This window comes from Macaca thibetana, chromosome 1 (assembly GCF_024542745.1).
Source record: "Macaca thibetana thibetana isolate TM-01 chromosome 1, ASM2454274v1, whole genome shotgun sequence".
NCBI lineage: Eukaryota > Metazoa > Chordata > Mammalia > Primates > Cercopithecidae > Macaca > Macaca thibetana.
Window position 1 is genome coordinate 31,867,929 of NC_065578.1, and position 23,588 is coordinate 31,891,516.

At 55.3% G+C, this 23,588-nt stretch overlaps 1 protein-coding gene across 5 annotated transcripts in view; it reads left to right on the forward strand.

Moving 5' to 3' along the window:
• HPCA (hippocalcin) overlaps positions 1-23,411 on the forward strand; it is an 83,359-nt gene extending 59,948 nt beyond the window's left edge. For 2 of the 5 annotated variants that reach the window (XM_050796414.1, XM_050796404.1), the window contains exons 2-5: positions 15,826-15,850; positions 18,214-18,612; positions 22,865-22,970; positions 23,102-23,411. In XM_050796414.1, coding sequence (XP_050652371.1) covers positions 18,235-18,612; positions 22,865-22,970; positions 23,102-23,199 — 582 coding nt within the window. In that variant the 5' untranslated portion in view covers positions 15,826-15,850; positions 18,214-18,234 and the 3' untranslated portion in view covers positions 23,200-23,411. Of the gene's footprint in view, positions 1-15,358; positions 15,453-15,699; positions 15,851-16,776; positions 16,900-18,213; positions 18,613-22,864; positions 22,971-23,101 lie in introns of those variants that run through there. The other 3 variants (XM_050796396.1, XM_050796434.1, XM_050796425.1) reach the window with 3 other exon arrangements.
• The last annotated feature ends 177 nt before the right edge of the window (positions 23,412-23,588 follow it).

A 23,588-nucleotide genomic window follows, 5' to 3' on the forward strand; every position in this document is an offset into this window, starting at 1 on the left:
TGATAGACAACCCTCCTCTCCTAATGCCCACCCAGGACTCCTTCGCTGGCCCTGTGTTCCTCCTTGGTCACCTTGGAAGGGGTGAGATGGAAGCGAGCTTAGGGGCTCTTGTTGAGCAGCAGAATTTTCCTGCCCATCCCCTCAGTGCCCCCAGGCCTGCCCCACTGGGCAGGGTGACACTGCCCAGCCCCATCATTTCCCCCGCCACATACCTTGTCCTGGGAGAGCCTCAGCTGGGACCTCGACCCGTTTGGGAGAGGAGCCCCGGAGCCAGAGCACCTCTCTCTCTTTGCTCTTTGCTCTCTCCTTATTATCTTCTCTTTCTCTCTCCCCGCAGCAGCTGCCTGCCCCACCCCCCCCGGCCCCGCCCCACCAGCTGCAGCTTAGCCCCTAGGGACCCCCCACCCCCCATCCATCAGACAGGAAGACAACCAGGAGGCCCGCAGGAGCAACTGGAGCCTCTTCAGGCCTCCATCGCAGGAACTAGCAGGAAGGAGAGGGTTCAGTTAGAGGACACAGAATCTACTCCCGTCCCTGCAGGGCAGAAAAGGAGGGAGGGTCCTGGTGGGATCTTGGTCTCCAGTCCAGCGCTGGGGAAAGGGGACCCTTGGCGCCATCTGCTGGCCACTTTGGGTAAAACCTAGATAGATGTAGGGCGCTGGGAGGGAGGAGATGGCAGTGCCTGAGGGCTGGAGAGAGAAGGCGGCAGAAGGAAGGGGCTTGGAGGACTGGGAGGATTTGGAGAGCTGTGGATGTGGGGGTACAGCCTTCCCAGGCCTCATGATGCATGGGGTGCTTGGGCCTTAATTCTGGGGAAAGTCCTGGTGCCTGGAACCTGGCAGCCAGTGGGAGCTGGCTGGGAGGATTTAGTGGAGCCCTGGGTGAGCTTGAGAGGGAGCTCTCAGAAGCAGCCACTGCAGGCCGGGGCGCTGGCTCACGCCTGTAATCCCAGCACTGTGGGAGGCCGAGGCAGGTGGATCCCCTGAGGTCAGGAATTCGAGACCAGCCTGGCCAACATGGTGAAACCCCATCTCTACTAAAAACACAAAATTAGCCGGGCATGGTGGTGCACACCTGTAATCCCAGCTACTCGGGAGGCTGAGGCATGAGAAGCATTTGAACCCGGGATGCGGAGGTTGCAGTGTGCTGAGATTGTGCCACTGCATTCCAGCCTGGGCAACAGAGAAAGACTGTCTCAAAAAACCCATCCACTTTATGTATCCCATCCCTTAGCACAAGGCTTACAATGCAGTAGGGGCTTATTAAATGATTGTTGACTGTATGGAAAAAAATCATTCTTCCATCGTATGTTTATTGAGCACCTATTATGGACCAGGCCCTGTATAATATTCTGGAAACACAGCAGTGAAAGAATGAATGAAACCATAAATGAGGATCTAGGTAGGGACTAAGGGTTGGCCTCTGTCCTTCCAAGTTGCACTCACTGGGCTTCATGTGGAGGACTCCACAGACATCCCCTTGAGGGCTGGCTGGTCACTTACACATTGACACCTAATGGAGTCACCAGCATTGGGACCCTCCTGCATGTCCAGTCTCAGCACCTAACTCAGGCTGCAGGTACCCAAGCCAGTCCAGGTACCCATTTAGAATAGGAAGGTTCCTATTCATAGCCTAGGATGGTCATGGCCCCAGTCAAGGGTGGTCGCTAGACACCCCCTCACCTGCCCTGCAAATCACAGGAAGAATCAGGTCAGGAGTTGCTTTGGGGATATAATAATTGAGCACCTACTTTATCCATGTTATTATTTTATTTTATTTAGACGGAGTCTCACTCTGTCGCCCAGGCTGGAGTGCAGTGGCACAATCTCGGCTCACTGCAACCTCTGCCTCCCGGGCTCACGCCATTCTCCTACCTCAGCCTCCCAAGTAGCTGGGACTACAGGTGCCTGCCACCACGCCTGATTAAATGTTTGTGTTTTTTTTTTTTTTTTTTTTTTTTTGAGACGGAGTCTCACGCTGTTGCCCAGGCTGGAGTGCAGTGGCGCGATCTCGGCTCACTGCAAGCTCCGCCTCCCGGGTTCCCGCCATTCTCCTGCCTCAGCCTCCTGAGTAGCTGGGACTACAGGCGCCCGCCACCGCGCCCGGCTAATTTTTTGTATTTTTAGTAGAGACGGGGTTTCACTGTGGTCTCGATCTCCTGACCTTGTGATCCGCCCGCCTCGGCCTCCCAAAGTGCTAGGATTACAGGCTTGAGCCACCGCGCCCGGCCAAATGTTTGTATTTTTAGTAGACACAGCGTTTCACAGTGTTAGCCAGGATGGTCTTGATCTCCTGACCTTGTGATCCGCCCGCCTCGGCCTCCCAAAGTGCTGGGATTACAGGCGTGAGCCACTGCGCCTGGCCTATTTTATTTTATTTTATTTTAAGATGGAGTTTTGCTCTTCTGCCCAGGCTGGAGTGCAGTGGCGTGATCTTGGCTCGCTGCAATCTCCACTTCCCAGGTTCAAGCGATTGTCCTGCCTCAGCCTCCCGAGTAGCTGGGACTACAGGTAGCCACCACCATGCCTGGCTAATTTTTGTATTTTTAGTAGAGACAGGGTTTCATCATGTTGGCCAGGCTGGTCTCGAACTCCTGATCTCAGGTGATCCACCCGTCTCGGCCTCCTAAAGTGCTGGGATTACAGGTGTCAGCCACCGCGCCCGGCCTTAATCCATGTTATTTTGAGTCTTAGGCTGGTATGTGTCATTAGCTTCCATTCCACATCAGGAAGCTGAGGATCAGAGAGGTAAGGGGACTTGCCCTGTGTCACACAGCCAGTGAACTATAGAGACATGTCTCAAATTAAATTATGTGGCTGCAAGTTGAGAGCCTATCCAGTCTGCCTACCACCTCCCCTTACCTCTAAGGACCTCTGAGGACAAGGATCCAGGGCTCAGGGCTCACCAGAGGACATCACATCAATCTCCTTCCCTGAAGGGCTCAAGGGGACTTATTGCTCACAGAGGCAGTCGCTAAGCCCAGGGCCAAGACAAGGGAGCCCCCACTCACCCAACACTTTTCCCGAGCTGACACATTATGTCCATAAGGGAAGCCTCTTTGAATCCTCAGAGGAGTTGGAATTATACCCATTTTACAGATGAGGAAACTGAGGCTTGAAGAGAAGAAGGGGCTTGCCATGGGTCATACAGCTGGGAGACACTGATCTAGCCTCTCTAATCCTCAAAATTCCCATCATGGCAATGATGAAGTCAGGCCAGTTTAGTATTTCCTGAGTGCTGGTGGTGCTGAGGACATAGTGATGAACCAGACTGGTCTTAGTCCTTAAGGAGTCCTTATGGTTGGGGAAGAGGAGAGAGATGCTCTTAAAATACAAAGAGGGGACTGCCTTCTGGAATAGGAGGCACCTGGGGCCTACAGGGACAGAAAAGGTAATTAACTTGAGAGGAAAGCAGGAAGGGCTTCCGGGAAGAGGTGATGCTTGAGCTTAATAAGTACTGACAGTCAGGTGGAAATTAGCCAAGTGAGAGGAGAGAGGCAGAGGGAAAGAGGAATCATTAGCTCTGAGGTCTGGAAGAGCAGAGTGTTTCTGTGGAGGGAAAGCAGGAGAGGCAGCATGTTCATGTGGGCATTTGCTATAGGCTCTGAGCTGTGACACTGGGAGCAGGAAAAGTAGAACTAGATTGGAAAGATTGTTCCAAGCTTGCAAGAGTAGCTGGGGCTAGGAAGGGCTTTATTTATTCAACAAACATTTATCAAGCACCTACTAAGTGCCAGCAGCATCACAGCTGTGACCAAGACAACAGGGTCCCTGCCCCATGTGAATCTCATATTCCAGGGGGAGAGATAAGCAATAAACAAGTGAGCTGCTGACCAAATAAAATATCTTCAGAGACCGAGAGTGGCTATGAAAACAAGGAAGTCATGTGGTGGAGAGTGTCTGGGTGGGGTGACATTACGTGGTATGGGTTGAGGGGGAGTCATCTGAACTGACACCTGAAGGCAAAGGAAGCAGCAGCACACAGCACAGGACGGGAGATCCGGCCCCAGAACAGCATGTGCCAAGGCCCTGGGGCAGGAGCAAGCTTGGCATGTTGGGGAAACAGAAAGAAGCCGGTGAGCCTGGAACTTTATAAGCAAGAAGGAGGCAGTGAGGGCAGGTGGGATTGGATAGCACATGGCCTCCAGGTGTGGAAGGGAGGTTAGGTTGATCCCATTCACAATGGGAAGTTTCGAGGGGAGATGAGATGGGATGTGATTTGCATTTTAAAAGGCTCACTTTGCCCACTCCAGTGAGCAGGCTAGATGGCAGAGAACAGGAGTGGGGGGCCAGATGCCCTGTGAGGAAGCAAGGAGGGTGATGCGGTCTCATAGCCAGAAAGGATGCGGTGTTGGCCCGGGTGGTGGCAGGGGACAGAGAAGTCGATGGAGGATTTTGGATGTTTCTCTTTTTTGTAGGAGGAGCTGATGGATCAGACATATAGGAGGAGATGAAAAGGAAGCAGGGCAGAGGTCAGCCCTCCAAAGTCCAGATTCTGAAGCCAGGAACCCCTGGCTGGGTGACATACGGCCAAGTAATTCCAGCTTTCTGAGCCTAAAATGCCTCCTCTGGTCAGGGGAGGAGAAGAGGCAGAGAGAAAGAAAGAGGGAGGACGAGGAGGAGGAGGAGGAAGGGGAGGGGAGGGAGGAGGAGGAGTGGTGGAATAGAGCCTTCTAATCAGGTAAAGGAGACCTCCTCAAATCTCTTCAGTTCTTCAGAGTCTACACAGGAAGGCTGCCATCCAACAGCACTCAGAGAGGTTGAGAATCTCCCCCAGTATCACAAAGCCAGTCAGTGGCAGCTCCAGGCCCCAAACCCTGGACCCTGGCTTTGCCTTTGGAGACAGATTATCAGCTGCACACCAGTCACTCAGATTCCTCAAAAACAGTGGGGCAGAGGCCCTATTTTAGGGGCCCAGAGTGGAAGGCAGTGGAGGAGGTGGAGGCAGCTAGGGGAAGACAAGGGAGGGGTAGAAGGACAAAAGCCTGGGAGTGAAGACTGCCTTTACATTCACTCCTCAGCTCAGCCCCAGACTGCCGGAGTGACCTTGGCACCTGTTCTCACTGGCGAATGGCTGCCATCTGCAGTGAAGATCTGACCCTGAGGCTCCAGGGTCAGTCCACCTCCCACAACTCAAGTCCACGGAGGGCCTCCCTCGTGGCTCTGCACAGCCTGGGCACAGCCAGCAGAGGGCGCCACCTCAGCCACAGTGAAGCCCGCGTTGCCCCAGTGCAGGAACAGTCCAAGGAGGAGGCCCCACCTGGCAGAGGCTGCCTTGCCTGCTGCTTAGCTCTCAGGAGGCCAACTCCCAGGTGAGCCGACCACAGACACAGCAGCCAGGTAGAGCCTGCATCTTGCTGTCCCTGCTTGTAAACACGTCTCTGAATTGCTCTGAGCCTCAGTTTCCCTGTCTATAAATGGGTCTAACAATAGCACCTGCCTCACAGGGTTCTGTGAGGAGTCAATGAAGATCAACCACATAAGCGCTGAGTTCCTAGTAGCTGCCATTTTTATTAGCAGTAGTGGAAGTTGTATCATATCTTTTTTTTTTTTTTTTTTTTTTGACGGAGTCTCACTCTGTCCCCCAGGCTGGAATGCAGTGGCACGATCTGGGCTCACTGTAAGCTCTGCCTCCCAGGTTCACTCCATTCTCCTGCCTCAGCCTCCCGAATAGCTGGGACTACAGGCGCCCGCCATCACGCCCGGCTAATTTTTTGTATTTTTAGTAGAGACGGGGTTTCACCGTGTTAGCCAGGATGGTCTTGATCTCCTGATCTCGTGATCCGCCCGCCTTGGCCCCCAAAGTGCTGGGATTACAGGCGTGAGCCACCGCGCCCGGCCAGTTGTATCATAGCTTAAAGTGCCTGACACAAAGGGTGTCCAATCAGTGGTAGCTATGATGACGACAAAGATGACGACGAGGATGTTGCAGGGACTTGGTCATTGCTTGTCTCAAATTTCCTCAACAGGTGTATCCAGTGCCTACCAACCCGGGATGCCTCTAGTGAGGGGCATCGCTGCCTTCCTGGCAACACTGCCAGACCATCCTTTTGCTGAAAACTGCCTCCTGGAAGCCATCCCCCCATCTGGCCCACCCAACTCCCTGCTCAGGGTGACCCAGCTAGCCCAGCCTCTGGCCTCCGGCCCCGTTGTTAAAAGTCTGCATGAGAGGTCTCAGAGAAGGCTGGAGGCTGGATCCAGCTGCTGGACTTCTCCCTTTGCCAGAAGGGAAGGGAACCCCGGTGGCTTCCTAGGCAGGAGATTCTCAGTGAGTCTTGTTCTCGCTGCTCAAAATTCCTTTTCTGCACACTGAGAAGAAATAAGTGGAAGAAAAAATCCCTGTGTTGTCTAAACCTCCCCTCATACCTCTGACACAGGAATGGTTGGAGGCTGAAGAGGGAATATGATGGCCCAGAGTGACAAGCCCAGGAATCCTGGCATTCTAGTTGACTCTGGTCCCACCTACTGCCAGGCACGCCCATCTGTGTTTGCGGGCCCCAGGGTGAGTGCCTGTGGGTCTGGCATCAAGGGGTCTGGTGAGGAAGGCAAGAGTCCAAGGCTTGGAGCCAAACAGTTTGGGCTCACACACTGGCACAGTCCCGCACTACAGTGTGACCTCTGGCAAATCACTCTGCCTCTCTGAGCATGTTCACCCTCCCGGCATCCATCCCAGAGTTGTGTTGTGGAGAACACAGGAGCTGTTACATGTGAAGAGGAAAGCGCAGGACCTGGCACGTGCTAAGTATCTATAAATGTTGCAGTGGGTATTATTATAAAGCGCAAGTCCCTCATTTCCCCGAGATGCTCTCTGCATCTGAGTGGGCCAGGGTGGCTGTGGGAGTGGGTTATGTCAGGCAGGATGACGTTCTGACCCACTTCTGGGTCAGCGGGCCAGGGCTTGAAGCTCCATGCCGATGCCTGCATTTGCAAGGGTGTGCATGTGTTTGGGAGGAGGAAAGGGTGTGCACTGGGTGTGCATGTGTGCAAAGGTGTGCATATGCTTGTGTGCATGCACCAAAGGCTGCCCCCATCCCAGGCATTCCCAGGGCAAATGCATACTTGCAGGTACCAGTGCAGTCTCCCTGTAGTGATTCAGGAGGCCCTGCTGTTCACTGTTACTATGGAAACAATGAGGCAATCCTCAGCCTCCAGGAGATCCTAAGGTGCCAGGAATGAGAGCTGGCCTGGTCTTCCCAGGGAGGGAGACAAATTGGGAGCACAGGGTTCCTGGCATAGGGCAACCTCGGCCTCTGGGGTGGGGTTCTGGAACTCTGGGTACCCCTGGACCCTCTGGGAAGTCTCCTCACTCCTCCAAGGAAGCCTGGCCCACTGGAAAGAGCTCAGAGGCAGAGCTAGGTTCTAGTTTGCCTCTGGCTCTAACCCCATGCATAGTCTCAGGGAGGTAACGGGTGCCAGCGGCAGTCTAGAGCTGGGGTGTGACCTTTCCTCTCACTAGGGCACCTGCCGGCAAGGCTGTGTGAATGTGTATCCTGGAGCCCGGAAGTGTCACGGAGCAGCCTCCTTCATGTGCACTACCCTCCACAGTGTCTGGTAGGTTCCCACAGCAGCTCTGCAAGGGAGGCCGGGCTCAGCTACATGCACAGTCCCTCCGCTCCCAGAGCCACACCACACGGGTGGCTGGAAATTCCCACCACTTTTCTGGGTTATCAGGAGCAGGCTGGGAGGAGAATCCCCCAGGGCTATAGGCACTGAATGCAGCGTTCAGCCTGGACCACCCAAGCAGAGCTGGGCCGCTGGAAGGCTTCTGGGAGGCAGATCCCAGTTTAGGGGGCACTTTTAAAAATTTTTATTTCACTTATTTATTTAGAGACAGGGTCTCGCTCACTGCAACCTCCACTTCCTGGGCTCAACAATCCTCTTGACTCAGCCTCCTGATTACACACCCAGCTAATTAAAAAAATTTTTTTTTGTGGAGATGAGGTCTTACCATGTTGCCCAGGCTGGTCTCAAACTCCTGGACTCCAGCAATCCTCCTGCCTCGGCCTCCCCAAGTGCTGGGATTACAGGCATGAGCCACCATGCCCACCAGGAAGTTTCTTTTTTTTTTTTGAGATGGAATTTCGCTCTGTCACCCAGGCTGGAGTGCAGTGGTGCAATCTCGGCTCACTGCAAGCTCCGCCTCCCAGGTTCACGCCATTCTCCTGCCTCAGCCTCTTGAGTAGCTGGGACTACAGGCGCCCACCACCAGGCCTGGCTAATTTTTTGTATTTTTAATAGAGATGGGGTTTCACCGTGTTAGCCAGGACGGTCTTGATCTCCTGACCTCATGATCCGCCCTCCTTGGCCTCCCAAAGTGCTGGGATTACAGGTGTGAGCCACTGCGCTCCACCCCAGAAAGTTTCTTTTAAAATCTTAATTTTGGGCTGGGCTTGGTGGCTCAAGCCTGTAATCCCAACACTTTGGGAGGCCAAGGCGGGTGGATCATGAGGTCAGGCGATCGAGACCAGCCTGGCCATCACAGTGAAACCCCGTCTCTATTAAAAATACAAAAAATTGGCCGGGCACGGTGGCTCAAGCCTGTAATCCCAGCACTCTGGGAGGCCGAGGCGGGCGGATCACGAGGTCAGGAGATCGAGACCATCCTGGCTAACACGGTGAAACCCCGTCTCTACTAAAAAAAATACAAAAAACTAGCCGGGCGAGGTGGTGGGCGCCTGTAGTCCCAGCTATTCGGGAGGCTGAGGCAGGAGAATGGCGTAAACCCGGGAGGCGGAGCTTGCAGTGAGCTGAGATCCGGCCACTGCACTCCAGCCCGGGCGACAGAGCAAGACTCCGTCTCAAAAAAAAAAAAAAAAAAACAAAAAATTAGGCCAGGCATGTGGCTCACACCTATAATCCCAGCACTTTGGGAGGCTGAGGCGGGCGGATCACCTGAGGTCAGGAGTTCGAGACCAGCCTGACCAACATGGAGAAACACTGTCTCTACTCAAAGTACAAAATTAGCCGGGTGTGGTGGCGCATGCCTGTAATCCCAGATAATCAGGAGGCTGAGGCAGGAGAATCGCTTGAACCTGGGAGGCAGAGGTTGCAGTGAGCCGAGACCACACCATCTCCAGCCTGGGCAACAAGAGCAAAACTCCGTCTCAACAAACAAACAAAAACCAAAAAGCCAGGCATGGTGGCGCATGCCTATAATCCCAGCTATTTGGGAGGCTGAGGCAGGAGAATCACTTGAATCTGGGAGGCTGAGGTTGCAGCGAGCTGAGATCGCGTCACTGGGCTCCAGCCCGGGCAACAGTGCCAGACTCCGTGCCAAAAAAAAAAAAAATTGGCCGGGTGCAGTGGCTCACGCCTGTAATCCCAGCACTTTGGGAGGCCGAGGTGGGTGGATCACGAGGTTAGGAGATCGAGACCATCCTGGCTAACACGGTGAAACCCTGTCTCTATTAAAAAAAAAAAAAAAATTATCCGGGCGTGATACCGGGTGCCTGTAGTCCCAGTTACTCAGGAGACGGAGGCAGGAGAATGGCGTGAACCCGGGAGGCAGAGCTTGCAGAGAGCTAGATCAAGCCACTGCACTCCAGCCTGGGCCACAGAGCGAGACTCTATCTCAAAAAAAAAAAAAAAAAAAAAAAAAAAAAAATCTTAATTTTGACTCAAGTCTCAAATATCCTCCATGTCCAGGTTTTAATACATTCAGACAGAAGGGAATATAAAGTTGCAAGTGAAGACTCAGCCTCCTGCCCTCCGCTCCACTTCCAAGAAGTGACTGGTCCCTTTGCCATAACCCAGGAATGACTTTCAAATGGTCCCGTCCAAGCTAGACCAAGAGAAGTGGCAGGATTGAGTTCCCCAGCAATGGAATTGTGGAAGAAAGATCTCAATGTTTTGATTACAGAGGCTCTGAAGGGGCCAGTTCTGATTGAGGGGAGCAGAAACAGGGCAGGCCTGGCTGGGTGATCTCAGGCAAGTCACTGTCCCTCTCTGGTCAACACCTGAGGCCCTTCCAGCTATGAGCTGCTTTCACCAGCAAAAGGAAAAGCGATTACTCTCCTGGGCAAGTGTGGCCTGGATGTGACCCCAGATGCTGGCATTACTTCACCCATCCACCAAAGCCAACTCCCATATGGGAGAGATTAGGGTTGGGAGACGGTCGTGTGGGGAAGATCCTGGTCATCTGGGGCAGGGGTTGCTGGGCTGGTGGGACATTATTAGGGGAAAGGAAGATGGAGGGAGAAGAGCTGGGGTGGGAGGTGAGAGTTCAGGCTTGTCTCAGAGAGTCTCTGGTAGGCAGCAGGGAGCCATGGAAGGTTATTAAGCAGGGAGGAAGGTAATCAGATTTAGAGAAACTGATCAGAGCAGGGAAGCTGTGGGAAGGCCAGAGCCGTAATACTGGGCAGATATGACCAGGAAGTGAGTGGCACTGGGGAGAAGAGGGCAGGTCTGAGACCTCCTCTGCCACAGTGGAAGAAAGCAGGTGTAGGAGTGAGGAAGAGGGAGGGGTCCCAGATGGGGTGGGGCCTCGGCCTCCTTTGGTGGGTGGAGGGCGCCCAAGAGCAGGACGGGCTGAGGGAGAAGGTGATGGGGTGACCATTGGCAGGCTTACATCAGGGTGTCTGCGGGCTTCTGGCAGCAAGTCCCGGACGTGGCTGGAAAGGCAGGTTTTACAGAAAATGGACCAGAGGGGTTGTTTTTGCCAACTTTCCCCAAAAGAAAAAAGGCCATGCCAGGATTTGAACCTGGATCTGTCACCCCAGGAAATCTGTACTCTCATATTGAGGAACCAGCTAAGATGCAGCACTTTCTCTATCTCTTGGGCTCCCTGACACTGGACTTGGCATGCAGCTCAGTGCTTTTACCCAGGAGTCGGGGCTCTTCTTGGGGACCCATCGCAGCCATCTCCATCTTGCAGAGCTCAGCAGTCTCAGGGGTTCTGCCAGCAGGATCTTCAAGCCCAAACTTCTGTTTGGAGAAGGACCATCTCAAGCAGCCCCAGCCTTCCTGGTCTCCCAACACCAGGGGTTGCCTAGAAGCCACGCGGAGCCCTGTGAGTACTGACAGCCAACATTAGCTGGGCACTGACTGGGCGCAGGCGCTACGCCAAGCACCTCGCAGCTCCCTCCCTCTTAATCCTCACAGCAGCCCTTCCAGTGCTATTATTATTGTTTCCATTTACAGACCAGGGAACCAACTGAAGCTTCCAGAGGTCAAGGGCCTTGTCCCGCTCCACCGTGGGGCGGGTAACGCTGCTGTGTGACCTGGGCCCCACATATAAAGTGAGGGACTTTGCTTGAGGGCCCCCAGAACCTCATACCCCATCCCTGACTTTGGGTCTGCAGTTCCAGCTCCCAGGACTTTCCCACCCCTTGCCCCAGCATGCTGTTCCTCAGGGCCCAGCTCCCTTGAGAACAGCCAGGCCCAACCCCTCCCCCTCCCGGGCTGTGCTCCTGGCAGCTCTGCCACCCTAGGCTCTGGTCCGGGGGTGGTCCCTGGCAGAGAGGGGGCCGGGCCGAAGATGGGATGCTGGGGCTGAGATGCGGGGTATTCAGAGACCCCCAGGCCCCCACCTCAGAGTCCACTGTGCTCTAGGCTGGGGTGGGCAGGGCCTTTTGGAAAGGGGTGGCTTGGGGTTTTAATCACTTTTTCAATGTTTGTTTGTGTAATTCAGCCCCGAAATGCTTTTCCCTCCATCTGTCCCACCATCTGCTCCCGTCAGGATTTTCCAAACCGTTTGGGACCAAAGAGGCAACAAGGTGGGGGTTGGGGGGCAGGGGGTAGGGTGGCTGGGCATCTGAGGGGGCTGGGGAGGGGCCACCTTCACCCACTTCATTGAGAGGTTTCCAGAGAGGGCGTGGGCTCCTGAGTCACACAGAACTGGGTTCAATTTTTTCTTTTTTTAGAGACAGGGTCTTGCTTTGTTGCCCAGGCTGGAGTGCAGTGGTGCAATCACAGCTCAAATTCCTCAAAATTCCTGGGCTCAAGCAATCCTCCCACCTCAGCCTCCCAAGTAGCTCAGACTACAGGTGCCTGCCACCATGCCCAACTAATTTTTGCATTTTTGTGTGTGTGTGTGTGTGTTTTTTTTTTTTTTTTTTTTTTTGAGACGGCGTCTCGCTCTGTCACCCAGGCTGGAGTGCAGTGGCCGGATCTCAGCTCACTGCAAGCTCTGCCTCCTGGGTTTACACCATTCTCCTGCCTCAGCCTCCCGAGTAGCTGGGACTACAGGTGCCCGCCACCTCGCCCGGCTAGTTTTTTGTATTTTTTTTTAGTAGAGACGGGGTTTCACCGTGTTAGCCAGGATGGTCTCGATCTCCTGACCTCGTGATCCGCCCGTCTCAGCCTCCCAAAGTGCTGGGATTACAGGCTTGAGCCACCACGCCCGGCCTTTTTTTTTTTTTTTTTTGAGAAGGAGTCTCGCTCTGTCACCCAGGCTGGAGTGCGGTGGCGTGATCTCGGCTCACTTCAAGCTCTGCCTCCCGGGTTCACACCATTCTTCTGCCTCAGCCTCCTGAGTAGCTGGGACTACAGGTGCCCACCACCACGCCCGGCTAATTTTTTTGTATTTTTAGTAGAGACGGGGTCTCACCATGTTAGCCAGGATGATCTCAATCTCCTGACCTTGTGATCTGCCCGCCTCGGCTTCCCAAAGTGCTGGGATTACAGGTGTGAGCCACGGCGCCCGGCCAATTTTTGCATTTTTTGTAGTGACGGGATCTCGCTACATTGCCCAGGCTGACCTCAAACTTCTGGCCTTAAGTGATCCTCCCTCCTCAGCCTCCCAAAATGCTGGGGGTACAGATGTGAACCACCACACCTGGCCAGAACTGGGTTCAAATTCTGACACTGTTGCTTTCTTGCTGTGTTACCTCAGACAGGTGACTTTACTTCTCTGAGCCCCAGTTTTCCTATCTGTAAAATGGCAGTTAACATTATTGATTCCTGGGGATCATTGCAGATCCAGTGAGGTGACGTGTGCAGAGCGCTCTGCACACTGTAGGCGCTTGAGATATTGCGTCTGTCTCTCTGGTATCCCAGGAGCAGTTCTGTCCCTCCCTTGTTAGTGGTAGAGGAGGGTAGTCAGCCCTGATTTATGTGCCCCTCTCCTCCCTCCTCAGATGCTGGGAAAGTCCCCTCCCCTGGAACTTGCTCGCCCTTCCATGGACCTGCTACTGCCTGGCTCTCTCAATTACCTGCCTCTGCTTCTACCCCACCCCTGCCTCTCCCTCCTCCTGGGTGCCTCAGTCTGAGGTGGGAGGGACTAAGTATCACCAGCAGGGACACCACCCCACACACAAGAGGCTTCCAGGGTCAGGAGGCCTCATCCATTCATGCTTACATCACCCGTCTGATCTCTCTGCTCAGAAAGGGGAAGAGACTTGCTCCAGGTTGTCCAGAGCGAGGGACCCAGGGCTGCTGCCTGGCTGCCTCTCGGCCCCCCTTTTCATGGCCATATCTTAGGGCACTAGGGCTTGGACCAAGTGCCGTGTTGTGCAGTGTGGGGAGCCCTGAACCTTTTTTGGCTGTTGGGGGGTGGGCTTCCAATGCTTCTTGGTCCCCCTGGAAGGTGCAGGTGGCTGATGGGAAGTAGCAGCAGAATCCACTAGGGTCCACACTCTGCCTCCAGAACCACCCTACACAGTCTAGGCACAGGGAAAGACAAAGGCAGGAGGGGGCTTGTGGGGAGGCGAGACATGGCCTTGCCTTCCAAAACCCCTATCTACCCGGGAGACAGAATGTAGACTGGGGGTCCTGAAGGCAGGGCACCAGAGTCACCCTCAAAGAAGAAAGGTGGTTGATGGTGGGGGTGCTGGTGGTGGGAAGAAGTCAGCCCCTGAGGGGGTGAGCCTACAGGAGACTGAGATGGGAAAGTGGGGAGAAGGCAGAGAGGAAGCTGAGCAGCCCAAGATGGGCATAAAACGAGTCCCCCAAGGTTAAAGAGGAGGATCCAGACCACTCAGGAGAGAGAGGAAGGGGTGATTGGGGAGGGGGTGAGGCAGGGCAGGACAGTCTCCCTGACCCCAGCACAGCTGGCCCCCCAGGCCTGGTGGGGAAACAGGAGGGAGCTTGCCACTGGAGGGCCCTGGGGTGGGGGCTGAGCAGAGAGTCTCTCCCAGCCCCCAGGTCCTCACGCAGGAGGCAGCTGGGAACCACCCACGCTCATCTGGCGTCTCTCACGCCTCCACTGGGGGTCCCAACATCAGAGCCAAGGCACACAGTGGAGCCGGTGTTCCGGAGAGCCCAGCTGTCCCCACCCCACCCCAGCCTGGCTCCTCAGTTCCTCCAGCTGAGACCTCCCCGCCTGCCTCCAAGCAGGAGGGACTAAGGCTAGACTCTGAGGACTTGAGAGGCTTGGTGTGGGAGCCTGGAGGCGGAGCCCTGGGGAGCCAAAAGGGGCTGAGCTGCCGATGCTGAAGAAACTCCGGGCTGGGAAGGGCCCTCCGGGCAGATGGCTAATGCTGCCAGCTTTACCTGCAAAGTAAATCCAGAAACCAGACTCACTCCGGCCATCTCTCAACCTGAAATGGCCCCCTGCTCCCACCTTGCACCCAACTCCTCAAAGTCTGTTCTTGACATAATAGCCCAAGGAAGCTGACCACATAGAGGTCACACCCTCTCACTCTGCTCAAAGCCCCCACGACTTCCCATCTCATCTGGAATAAAAAGCCTAAAGTCATTATCATAGACCCCTAGGCTCTAGATGGCCCCAATGGCAGTTACCATTCTAACTGCCACACTCCAATCCCAACGTTTAAAAACACATGTCTAATATCAACATGAATATTGTGTCCATTGTTTTTGTCTGCGTCTGTAGTCCCATTACCTAGATAGAACAATGCTGGCTGCAGAACTAGTGTTTTATACGTATTTGTGGAATGAATGGATGAGGGTGCACACATTGGAAAAATTATTTGAACCCTCTGGGCCCATTTCTTCATGGGGACAATAAGGACCAACCTCTAGAAATGGAAAAAGGACAAAATCTCAGTCCAGCATGCGGAGATTGTTGCTGAGGCTGGGGGCAGGAGGAGCTGGGCTGGGGGTCATCGACTCTGGAGAGGAGCTGTGCGCTCGGCAGGCAGTGGGCAGGTGCCACAGGATCCCCAGGCAGAAGATGTTCTGCTCTCCTGTCATGGCCTGCACAGTCAGAGGCTGGGGAGGGAGGAAGGGAGGGGGTTTCCTTGATTGGAGGGGGGAGTGGGAGGAGCAGCTGATACCAAAGTTGGGAGGTGGGATTAATTCTGAGAGGGGGTCGGGGTGAGGTCTGGAGTGGTCCAAGGTGGAGGTGGGGAAGGGGGCGTGTCTGACCCCCTACCCCGTGTCTGGGGGCGTGTCTGGCCCTCCACCCCGAAGACCTCAGTAGCTGGAGGAATGGGCGCTCCACCCTTCCCGAAGAGCTCCCAGCTCCGTTAGTTGAGAGTTGAGGCGCAGGAGCGGGGAGGGTGCCCAGGGTGCCGATTCGGCCCTCGAAGCGACGTGCGGCTCAGAGCCCAGGTGGGCATGGGGAAGGAAGCGGGGGCGGAGTGGCCGGGGATCGCCCCCGGCTCAGTAGAGAGGCCTCTTGGCACTACCCTGTCCCTCCATTCCGGCCACCAGAGCTGAGGTGCCGAGGAGAGGGGCGCCGTGGTCCTCCTCCCCGGGTAGGCTGCTCCCTCGAGGGGGGCCGGGGAACCGAGGGCGTCCCTTTCTCTCTCCGGGGCGGGGGGGGGGGCGGAGCCTAGCGCGCCGCTCCCCCACCCCCAGGGCTGGCGGGGACCCCCTCAGGGGAGGGGCTCCGGGTGAGCGCTGCGGGGCGTCTCCCTCGCAGTCCCGCCCGCCCCTCCGGCCGCCCCTGCCGCGCGCGCCGCAGCAGCGCCGCCTTCCCTGCGCAGTCGGTGTCTCCGCGTCGCTGGGTGAGTGGGGGCAGCTCCAGCCGGGGCCAGGGGATGAGGGCAGGGGGTTCCCGGAGCCGGGGGCCCACGTCCAGGGCTTCCCAACACCGCCGCTCCCGGGCTTCCCGGGAATCCTTGTCCCGGGGTGGCGGGGGGCGCAGGGGACCGGGGAGCGCGTGGTGCTCTCCAGGGTCCTGAACGCCGAGTGGCCAGCCCCGAGGAGCCGCGTTCGACCGCCCGGGAGCGCCCCCTCCAGGAGGGGCCACGCGCCGGGCGCTGTCCTAGTGCTGAGCGGATGGAGGCGGGGGCTGGGGGCCAGAGCTGAGGGAGGTTTGGAGCTGGTCCCCGGGGCTGGCTTCTCAGGTCGAGCTGAGGGGGGTCTTCCCATATGGGAGACTTGAGGTCTTTGCGGACAGCTGAATCTTCTTCCTACCGGGGGGGTCAACTCCGAGAGTGGCAGGGCGGAGGGGGCACTGGAGGAGCTCTCCTGCTCTGCGCATCTCTCTGCCCCCACCCCGGTGACCCAGTTCCTTGGACCTTGAGGAGGGCAGTGAGGGACATGCCCCAGCCCTTCTCATTTCCTCAGCCCTTTCCCACTCGCTTGTCTGGTGGGTCCTTAGCCTGGGCCATAGAGGCTGGTCTAGAAAGGAGGGGGACCAACTTACAGAAACATGCATGTGACACACCGCCTAGGACACACACAGGTCCTCCAAATGACCACACGGGCTCATTCCCTCACGCTGTGACGGGTGCATACCTGATCACATGCACATCTGAGGCACATGCAGGGACATAGATGGAAAGACACAGCAGGCGAATGCAATACAAAAACCAGCGGCACACATTATGCATGAGCATATGCACTCATAACACACCCATTCACATGTGTGCAGAGCTTCATGCACATGTATGCACAAATAATCCCCTCCTTGCCCCAAGTGGGTGGGGGTCACCTGCACACACCCCTACATTCCTGTGCAGAACTGGCTGGCTGTTTCCTCTTCATTGCCTTCTACTCAGTCTCCACAATCTAACCTGCACTCAGGGGGCCTTTCAGGACTAGATGAAAGGTAAGTGTTGGGGAGGCTTGGATGGGCTTGGGGGGGGTCTCCTTGGAAAAGGGGCCCCCAGCAGGTCTGGGAAGGTTTGCAGTTCCCTCTCCTGGGACCTGGCAGCACCCCTGGGAAAACTGAAGGAAAACAAAGAAAAATGGCAAGGGTGCCTGAAGGTCCCACGTGCAGCTGGCCATGTGAGAGGTGTCGGCATGCGAGTTGGCGTGTGATGGCATGTGTGAGACATGTGGGGTCGTGGGCTGGTGTGTCTTGATGCACAGGGTATGGGAGTTGTGCGTGGTGCCATGTGTCGATTCGTGTGAGTTGCGGAGCAGAGGGAATGTCGTCATGTGTGGAGGCATGCTGACCCATGGGTGGGCGTGGGCTGGTACGTGAGTGGCATGGGATCCAGGGTGTGGATCTGGTGAGCTATGAAGCATATAGTTATCGGTATATGTTTGTTTGCACAGTTTTTGCATGAGTTTTGTGGCACCTGGGTATATGTAAGTCATTTTTATTTATTTAACACTTATCTAGCACTTATCTGTGCAGCCATGGTTCTAAGTGCTTCCCACTTATTAACTAATTTAATCCCCACAATTATCCTCTTAGGTAAGTACTGTTATTACCCCACTTTAAAGATGAGGCAGAGAGAGTTTAAGGAACTTGCCCAAGGTCACGTAGCTGGTAAGAGGAGGAGCTGGGATTCAAACCTAGGTGATCTGACTCTGGAGCCCACAGTAACACCTCCCTCTGCTGCCTCTTGTTGGGCACACCTGTCAGAGGGAGAACAGGGCAGTGTCTGGGCTGCGGATATGTTTTGTGCTGAACAGGCACATATGAGGCAATGAGAAGGCAGTGGGTAGGACGGAGGAGGATCAGAAGGTTTTTCTGCACCTCTGTGGGCAACTCTAGGAGTCAGCCTCATCATGCCATGGCTGTGTGACCTGAAGCAGCCACCTCACATCTGTAAGTCTGCCTTCTCATCTGTAAAATGGGGAAAGTCCCCGTACCACCTGTCGTGAGGGTGAAATGGTGTGCATTTGTGAAGGCTTAGTGGCTGGCACCGAGAAGGGCCTCAGTAAATGTGAACCCCCCCTTCCCTTCCTCCCTCTCCCAGGAAAGTGTATGATCCAGGGAGATGGTGTGGAGCATGGCACAGATACAGGATGCCTGGGTCTAGACTGTGTGACCTTGGGCCAGTTCCTCTCTTTCCCTGGGTCAAACGAGAGGTGGGGATGGCTGTCGGCAGGGGGAGCCATCTGGAGCAGTGTCTAGTATCCAGGAGGGCCTGATCACTCCTCTCTGCCCTTGACCCCCTTGGGGACCCAGGTGGGACTTGGCTCGGCGGCCATGGGCAAGCAGAACAGCAAGCTGCGGCCCGAGATGTTGCAGGACCTGCGGGAGAACACGGAGTTCTCAGAGCTGGAGCTGCAGGAGTGGTACAAGGGCTTCCTCAAGGACTGCCCCACAGGAATCCTCAACGTGGACGAGTTCAAGAAGATCTACGCCAACTTCTTTCCCTATGGTGACGCCTCCAAGTTTGCCGAGCACGTCTTCCGCACCTTTGACACCAACAGCGATGGCACCATAGACTTTCGGGAGTTCATCATTGCGCTGAGCGTGACCTCACGCGGCCGCCTGGAGCAGAAGCTCATGTGGGCCTTCAGCATGTATGACCTGGACGGCAATGGCTACATCAGCCGGGAGGAGATGCTGGAGATCGTGCAGGTGGGCCCCTGGGCCCCTCAGAATGCCAGGCACAGGGCCCGGCAGCTTGCACCCACCACCCCTTTTGATCCTCTCAGCAGGCCTTGTAGGCAAGTGGTGGCAGGGGCTATTCTTGCAATCCCATTTAAAAAATTGTTTATTAGAAAATATTTCCCATTTAAAGAAAAGTTGAGAAAACTCCCCTATACCCTCTACCCAGATTCGCCAATTAACATTTTGCCACAGTTGCTTCATCATTATCTGTGTGCGTGTGCATGTGTGCACACTAGTGTGTAACATTTCTTGTTGTTCTGAACATTGGCCCTTTACCCCGGATATATTAGGATATATTTCCTAAAAATAAGGACATTCTCTTACATAACCCATAATATGATTACCAAAGCCAGGATATTTAACATAGAAACAATGCTATTATCTAATCTACCAACCATATTCCAATTTTGCCAACTGTCTCCATAATGTTCTTTATAGCATTTTTGGCCCTGACCTGGGGTCATGCATTGCATCTAGTTCTCATGTCTCTTTAGCCCCCTTTAATCTGGAACAGCTCCTCATCCTTTCTTTATGAGTTGACATTTCTGCAGAGCACAGTCCAGTTATGTCTAATTGATCTTCATTTACACCAAAGGAAACAGATGCTCAGAGAGATAAAGGCACTTGCTTGAGGCCACACAGCCTGTGTGAGAGGGCCATCTGGCACTACTGTCCACATTCCATCTGGATACCCAGCTATCTTCTAATTGATTGAGGGCCCACTATGAGCTTAGCATTGAGTGAGGTGCTTATGAGCTCAGTGCATGCTTACAACAACCCCATGAGGCTCGGAGAGGTGAAGTGATATACCCAAAGTCACCCAGCAAATAAGTGGAGACAAGCTCTGGCTGGCCACTACTCAGAGCTGTCTACTGAGAGGGCTCTGGACTCATAGCCAGGAGGTCTAGCTTCCAATTCTGGACGTGGCCTTCACTCTTAGGCTGCTCATCTGTATGGTGATACTGACTTCACAGGGACATTTAAGGACCAGATATAAAAGCCCTTTGTTAGTACAAGTTTAAGTGTGCTACATGTTAGCTTTATTTCAGAAACCTCCCAGAGCACCCATCCCCTCAGACCAGCCTTGAAGATGGCCAGGGCTCTGGTTCTATTTTACCAGTCCACTTCCTTGCCTGCCTTTTTCCTAAGCCTTTATGGGTTTTTTCACCTGTAAAGTGCGGGTGTTAAGCCCCTGCCTCACAAGGCTATTGCAGGGATAGAGTGAGATAAGGACTCGAGCGGAGGGCTTGGCATATAATTGGTACTTGGTAGACATTAGCAATTGTCTGTTATTATTTTCTCCTCTGTACATCCTCTGCTCTAGCCAGAAGGGCCTTTTCAGCATCTTTGAAATGTGCCCTGACTAATCCTGTCACGCAGCTTTGCACAAGCTCTAGCCCCCTTTCCTTCTGCATCTCTGAATCCTTTCCCTTTTGGTTCCTCAGCTCCATAGACTGCTGCCCCAGCCACTGCTGGACTCTTGACTTTGGCTTCTCCTTTTGCTAAGGTCTGGGCCTGCTCTCTAGGTGGAGATGTGATGCCCTCCCCATACCTATGGCTAGAAGGGGGAAAGCCTTAATGTTTGCCATGGACTCCTGTGGGTCAGACATTTGACTCTTTAGTTGCTCGATGGTAGGGGGATCTGGGGGTTCTGAGGGTAGGGTCAGGTGGCCAGGATGGTGAAGGATCACCCGGACATGGACAGCAGCTGGGTACTGACCAATCTGGAGGGACATTTGCATTTTACCACTTAGTGTGTTGCACTGGTATGTACTGGTAAACCCCAGTCCTGCTGGAGTACCATGCCCAGGGCATCAGTCAAGCTAGACCCATTCCCTGGGCATCCTCAGGACCCCTTTCTGGTGGCTTCTGCTATCCAGGCCCTGGCTTCTTTTCTGGCGGCCCAGTGGCCCCAGATGGTTGGTACCCACAGAGCTCTGCAAGCCCCAGTACCTGATTAATGACAAGTCGGCTCCCATGAAACCATGAGTGAGCAGCAATTCCAGACAATTAGTTAGCAGGCCCAGGAGAAGGCTGTCACAGAGGTAGTGGTCACTGGCCCAGTTCTTCTCAAGACACAGCCCTGTGCCAGCTAGTGGACACACTGGAGAGGAAGAGACTGCGCCTCTTGGGGCTCCCACTCTGGTGGGGGAGACAGATGTGTAGGTCACACTGACAAGCTCAGTGACAGGGGTTTAAAGGTGTCATCTGGGAGCCAGAGGACTGAGTGGCAGGGAAGACTTGAGGATGTAGAGGATGAATAATGACTGTAATATAAGCTATTTACTGACCACCCACTCTAGCCAGCCACAGTTCCTCACACATAATCTCATTTAATCTGAGGAAACTGAGGCTCACAGAAAAGTATGTGTCCAAGGCTACATAGTTAGTGAGTAGTGGAACCAGGACGCCACTCCAGGTCCATCTAACTTTAGAAACTTGAAACTACCAGACCCCTCTATTCATGTGCTCATCAGACAGGTACTGATATCCGTTCACAACTGTGGCTACCATTCATTGAGCAGTTACTACAGACTGGGTCTAATGCTACAGGCCCTGCTGACTGTCACCACCCCACACTGCCCAAGCATCCCTCCAGCAGCTAAGAGGGAACAGGTACAAATTGAGTCTCCGCTATCAATTTCCTTTCTGAGCCACAGTTTCTTATCCGGAAAACAGGGATCATGATACCTGTTTTTCAGGGCTTGTGCGAGGTTTAGAAATAGTGCGTGTAAAGTGCCTGGCACAGAGCAGGTCTCTGATAAGTGGTAGTTAGTATTGTTATTCCAGGCAAAGACTGTAAATGCTGCAGAATCTGAAGGGTCAGGGTTGTTTGGCTCTTGGCAGGATCACCCAGCCAGGGGAGGCCTGATGGAGGAGGGTCAGCAGTGGACAGATTGTAAAGCATCTTAAATCCCAAAGGCCGAATGGTTTGAACTTGGAACAGAGGGCAGTGGGAAATGCCAATGGCTTTTAAATAGGGAAGTCCCTGCCTGGTGCCAGGTTCTGGGGATATGGACATTAGCTAGACGTCCACGTTTGCAGGAACAACCCTGCAAAGACATAATTTCTTCTGGAGAGATGTTTGCAAAGGAAAAGTCCACCGGGCTCTGGGCCCATATGCACCCTGACCTAGCCTGGGTTGGAGAAGACCTCGCTAAGAAAACAGCTTGTAAACTGAGTCCCAAGGAGGAGTGGGAGGCAGCAGAAGGAGCTGGGTGCAAGGCGAGCCTAAGGGGAGCCCTGTGTGTGACGGGAGTGAGGGGGTGGTGTGCGGGCTGGGGACGTAACAGTGGAGATCTGTGTTTGGAAAGAGCTTTCAGAGGCAGCATAGGGGACAGACCCGAGGGACAGGCTGGAAGAGACCAGTGTGGAGGCTGAAGCTGGATCTGAGACAGCATAAGTTTATGGGATGGGAGAAGGGAGGCTTCTTGGAGGAAGTGTCGGTCGGGTAAAGCTGGAAGATTGGGGAGACAGGTTCGGTCCTTGAGCTCCGGGGCACTGTGACCCAGGCTACAGGCCAAGCCCTACGTGCGTGCTCTGTACATTTAGCGCAAGAACTCTCTTTCATGTCACCTCGGGAGCTACTGCACGTGGCGGCTGCCGCCCTCTGCCCAGCCCAGCCAAGCTTGGCGGTCCCTGCCTGCTGCAGATGCACATTTGCATTCATTTGCATACTGTTCCCCGCCCCTCTGGCCCTCCAGCCCGCGCCGCGCCCCCTGCCGGCCGCAGACCGCCCGGCAGCGCAGTGACGCCCCCTTGGCCGGGCGCCCCCTTTCGACCACCGAGCGCCGGCCGCCCTGGGCCCGGGTGCCAGCCCGGTACTCACCACCGACTCGCGTCCCGGGCACGCGCTCGTAAGCCCGCCGCTCCAGGCCCTCCACTGTAGGGCCCCGGTGTCCTCCAACATCTCTCCTGACCCCCTACGCCCCCAAATTCCCGGCGCCCGCTCGGAGCTTTCACCTGCGGCGTCTTTGCGCCTTTCCCACCCAGCTCTCCAAGGGAGCGCGGCAGGGCCCGCCCGATAGCCCCCTCTTCTGGGAAGCCTTCCCAGACACGCCTTCCCGAAGCCCCCGGCTCCCCACGCCTCCGTAATTCCCCACTCCACCTTGCCCAGGCGGGGGCAGCAAACGTCAGCGAGCCCGGGGGCGCCTCTGAATCTTGCGGGTGGGGGCTCGGGCAGCCTCCTCTCACTCCCCACCTCCCCTCCCGCCCCCAGGCCATTTACAAGATGGTTTCGTCCGTGATGAAGATGCCGGAGGACGAGTCGACCCCGGAAAAGAGGACTGAGAAAATCTTCCGCCAAATGGACACAAACAACGACGGTGAGGGGCAGGGGTGGGACGGGGTGGACGGGGTGGACGGGGCGGGCGCCTCTCCCTCCCTCCCTTTCCGCTCCGCCTCCCCTCACTTGGCTGCCGCCTCCTCCCCCATCACCGCTCCCCTCGCCCTGCAGGCAAGCTGTCCCTGGAGGAGTTCATCCGCGGAGCCAAAAGCGACCCGTCCATCGTGCGCCTGCTGCAGTGCGACCCCAGCAGCGCCTCCCAGTTCTGAGAGGAGCCAGTTCCCCCTTCCTCCCTCCCTTCACCGTCTTCCTCCCGGCTCTTAGCTTCCTCTCCCTTGTGTGTATTCTGGCTGGGGGCCAGATTGGGGAAGCCCTTCTCCCCGGGTCTGCTCTGTGGGGGGCTTCCGGAAAAGGGAACCCTGCGGTACCCCCAGGCCAAAGCAAGTAAGCAGTTAGCACCCCCCAATCCCAGAGGCAACAATAGAGACACAGGCTGGGTTGGTCTGCCCCTCAGTCAGGTCCCCTTACCCACCCACCAGCCCCGAGGCCAGACACCTCTCCCAAAGGGGCAGTCTCCCCGTCTTGCAGATCTCAGCTTGGGGGGTGGGGGGAGTCATGCCCAGGGGAGGAGCCTTTTTATCTGGAGGGGAGAGAAGGA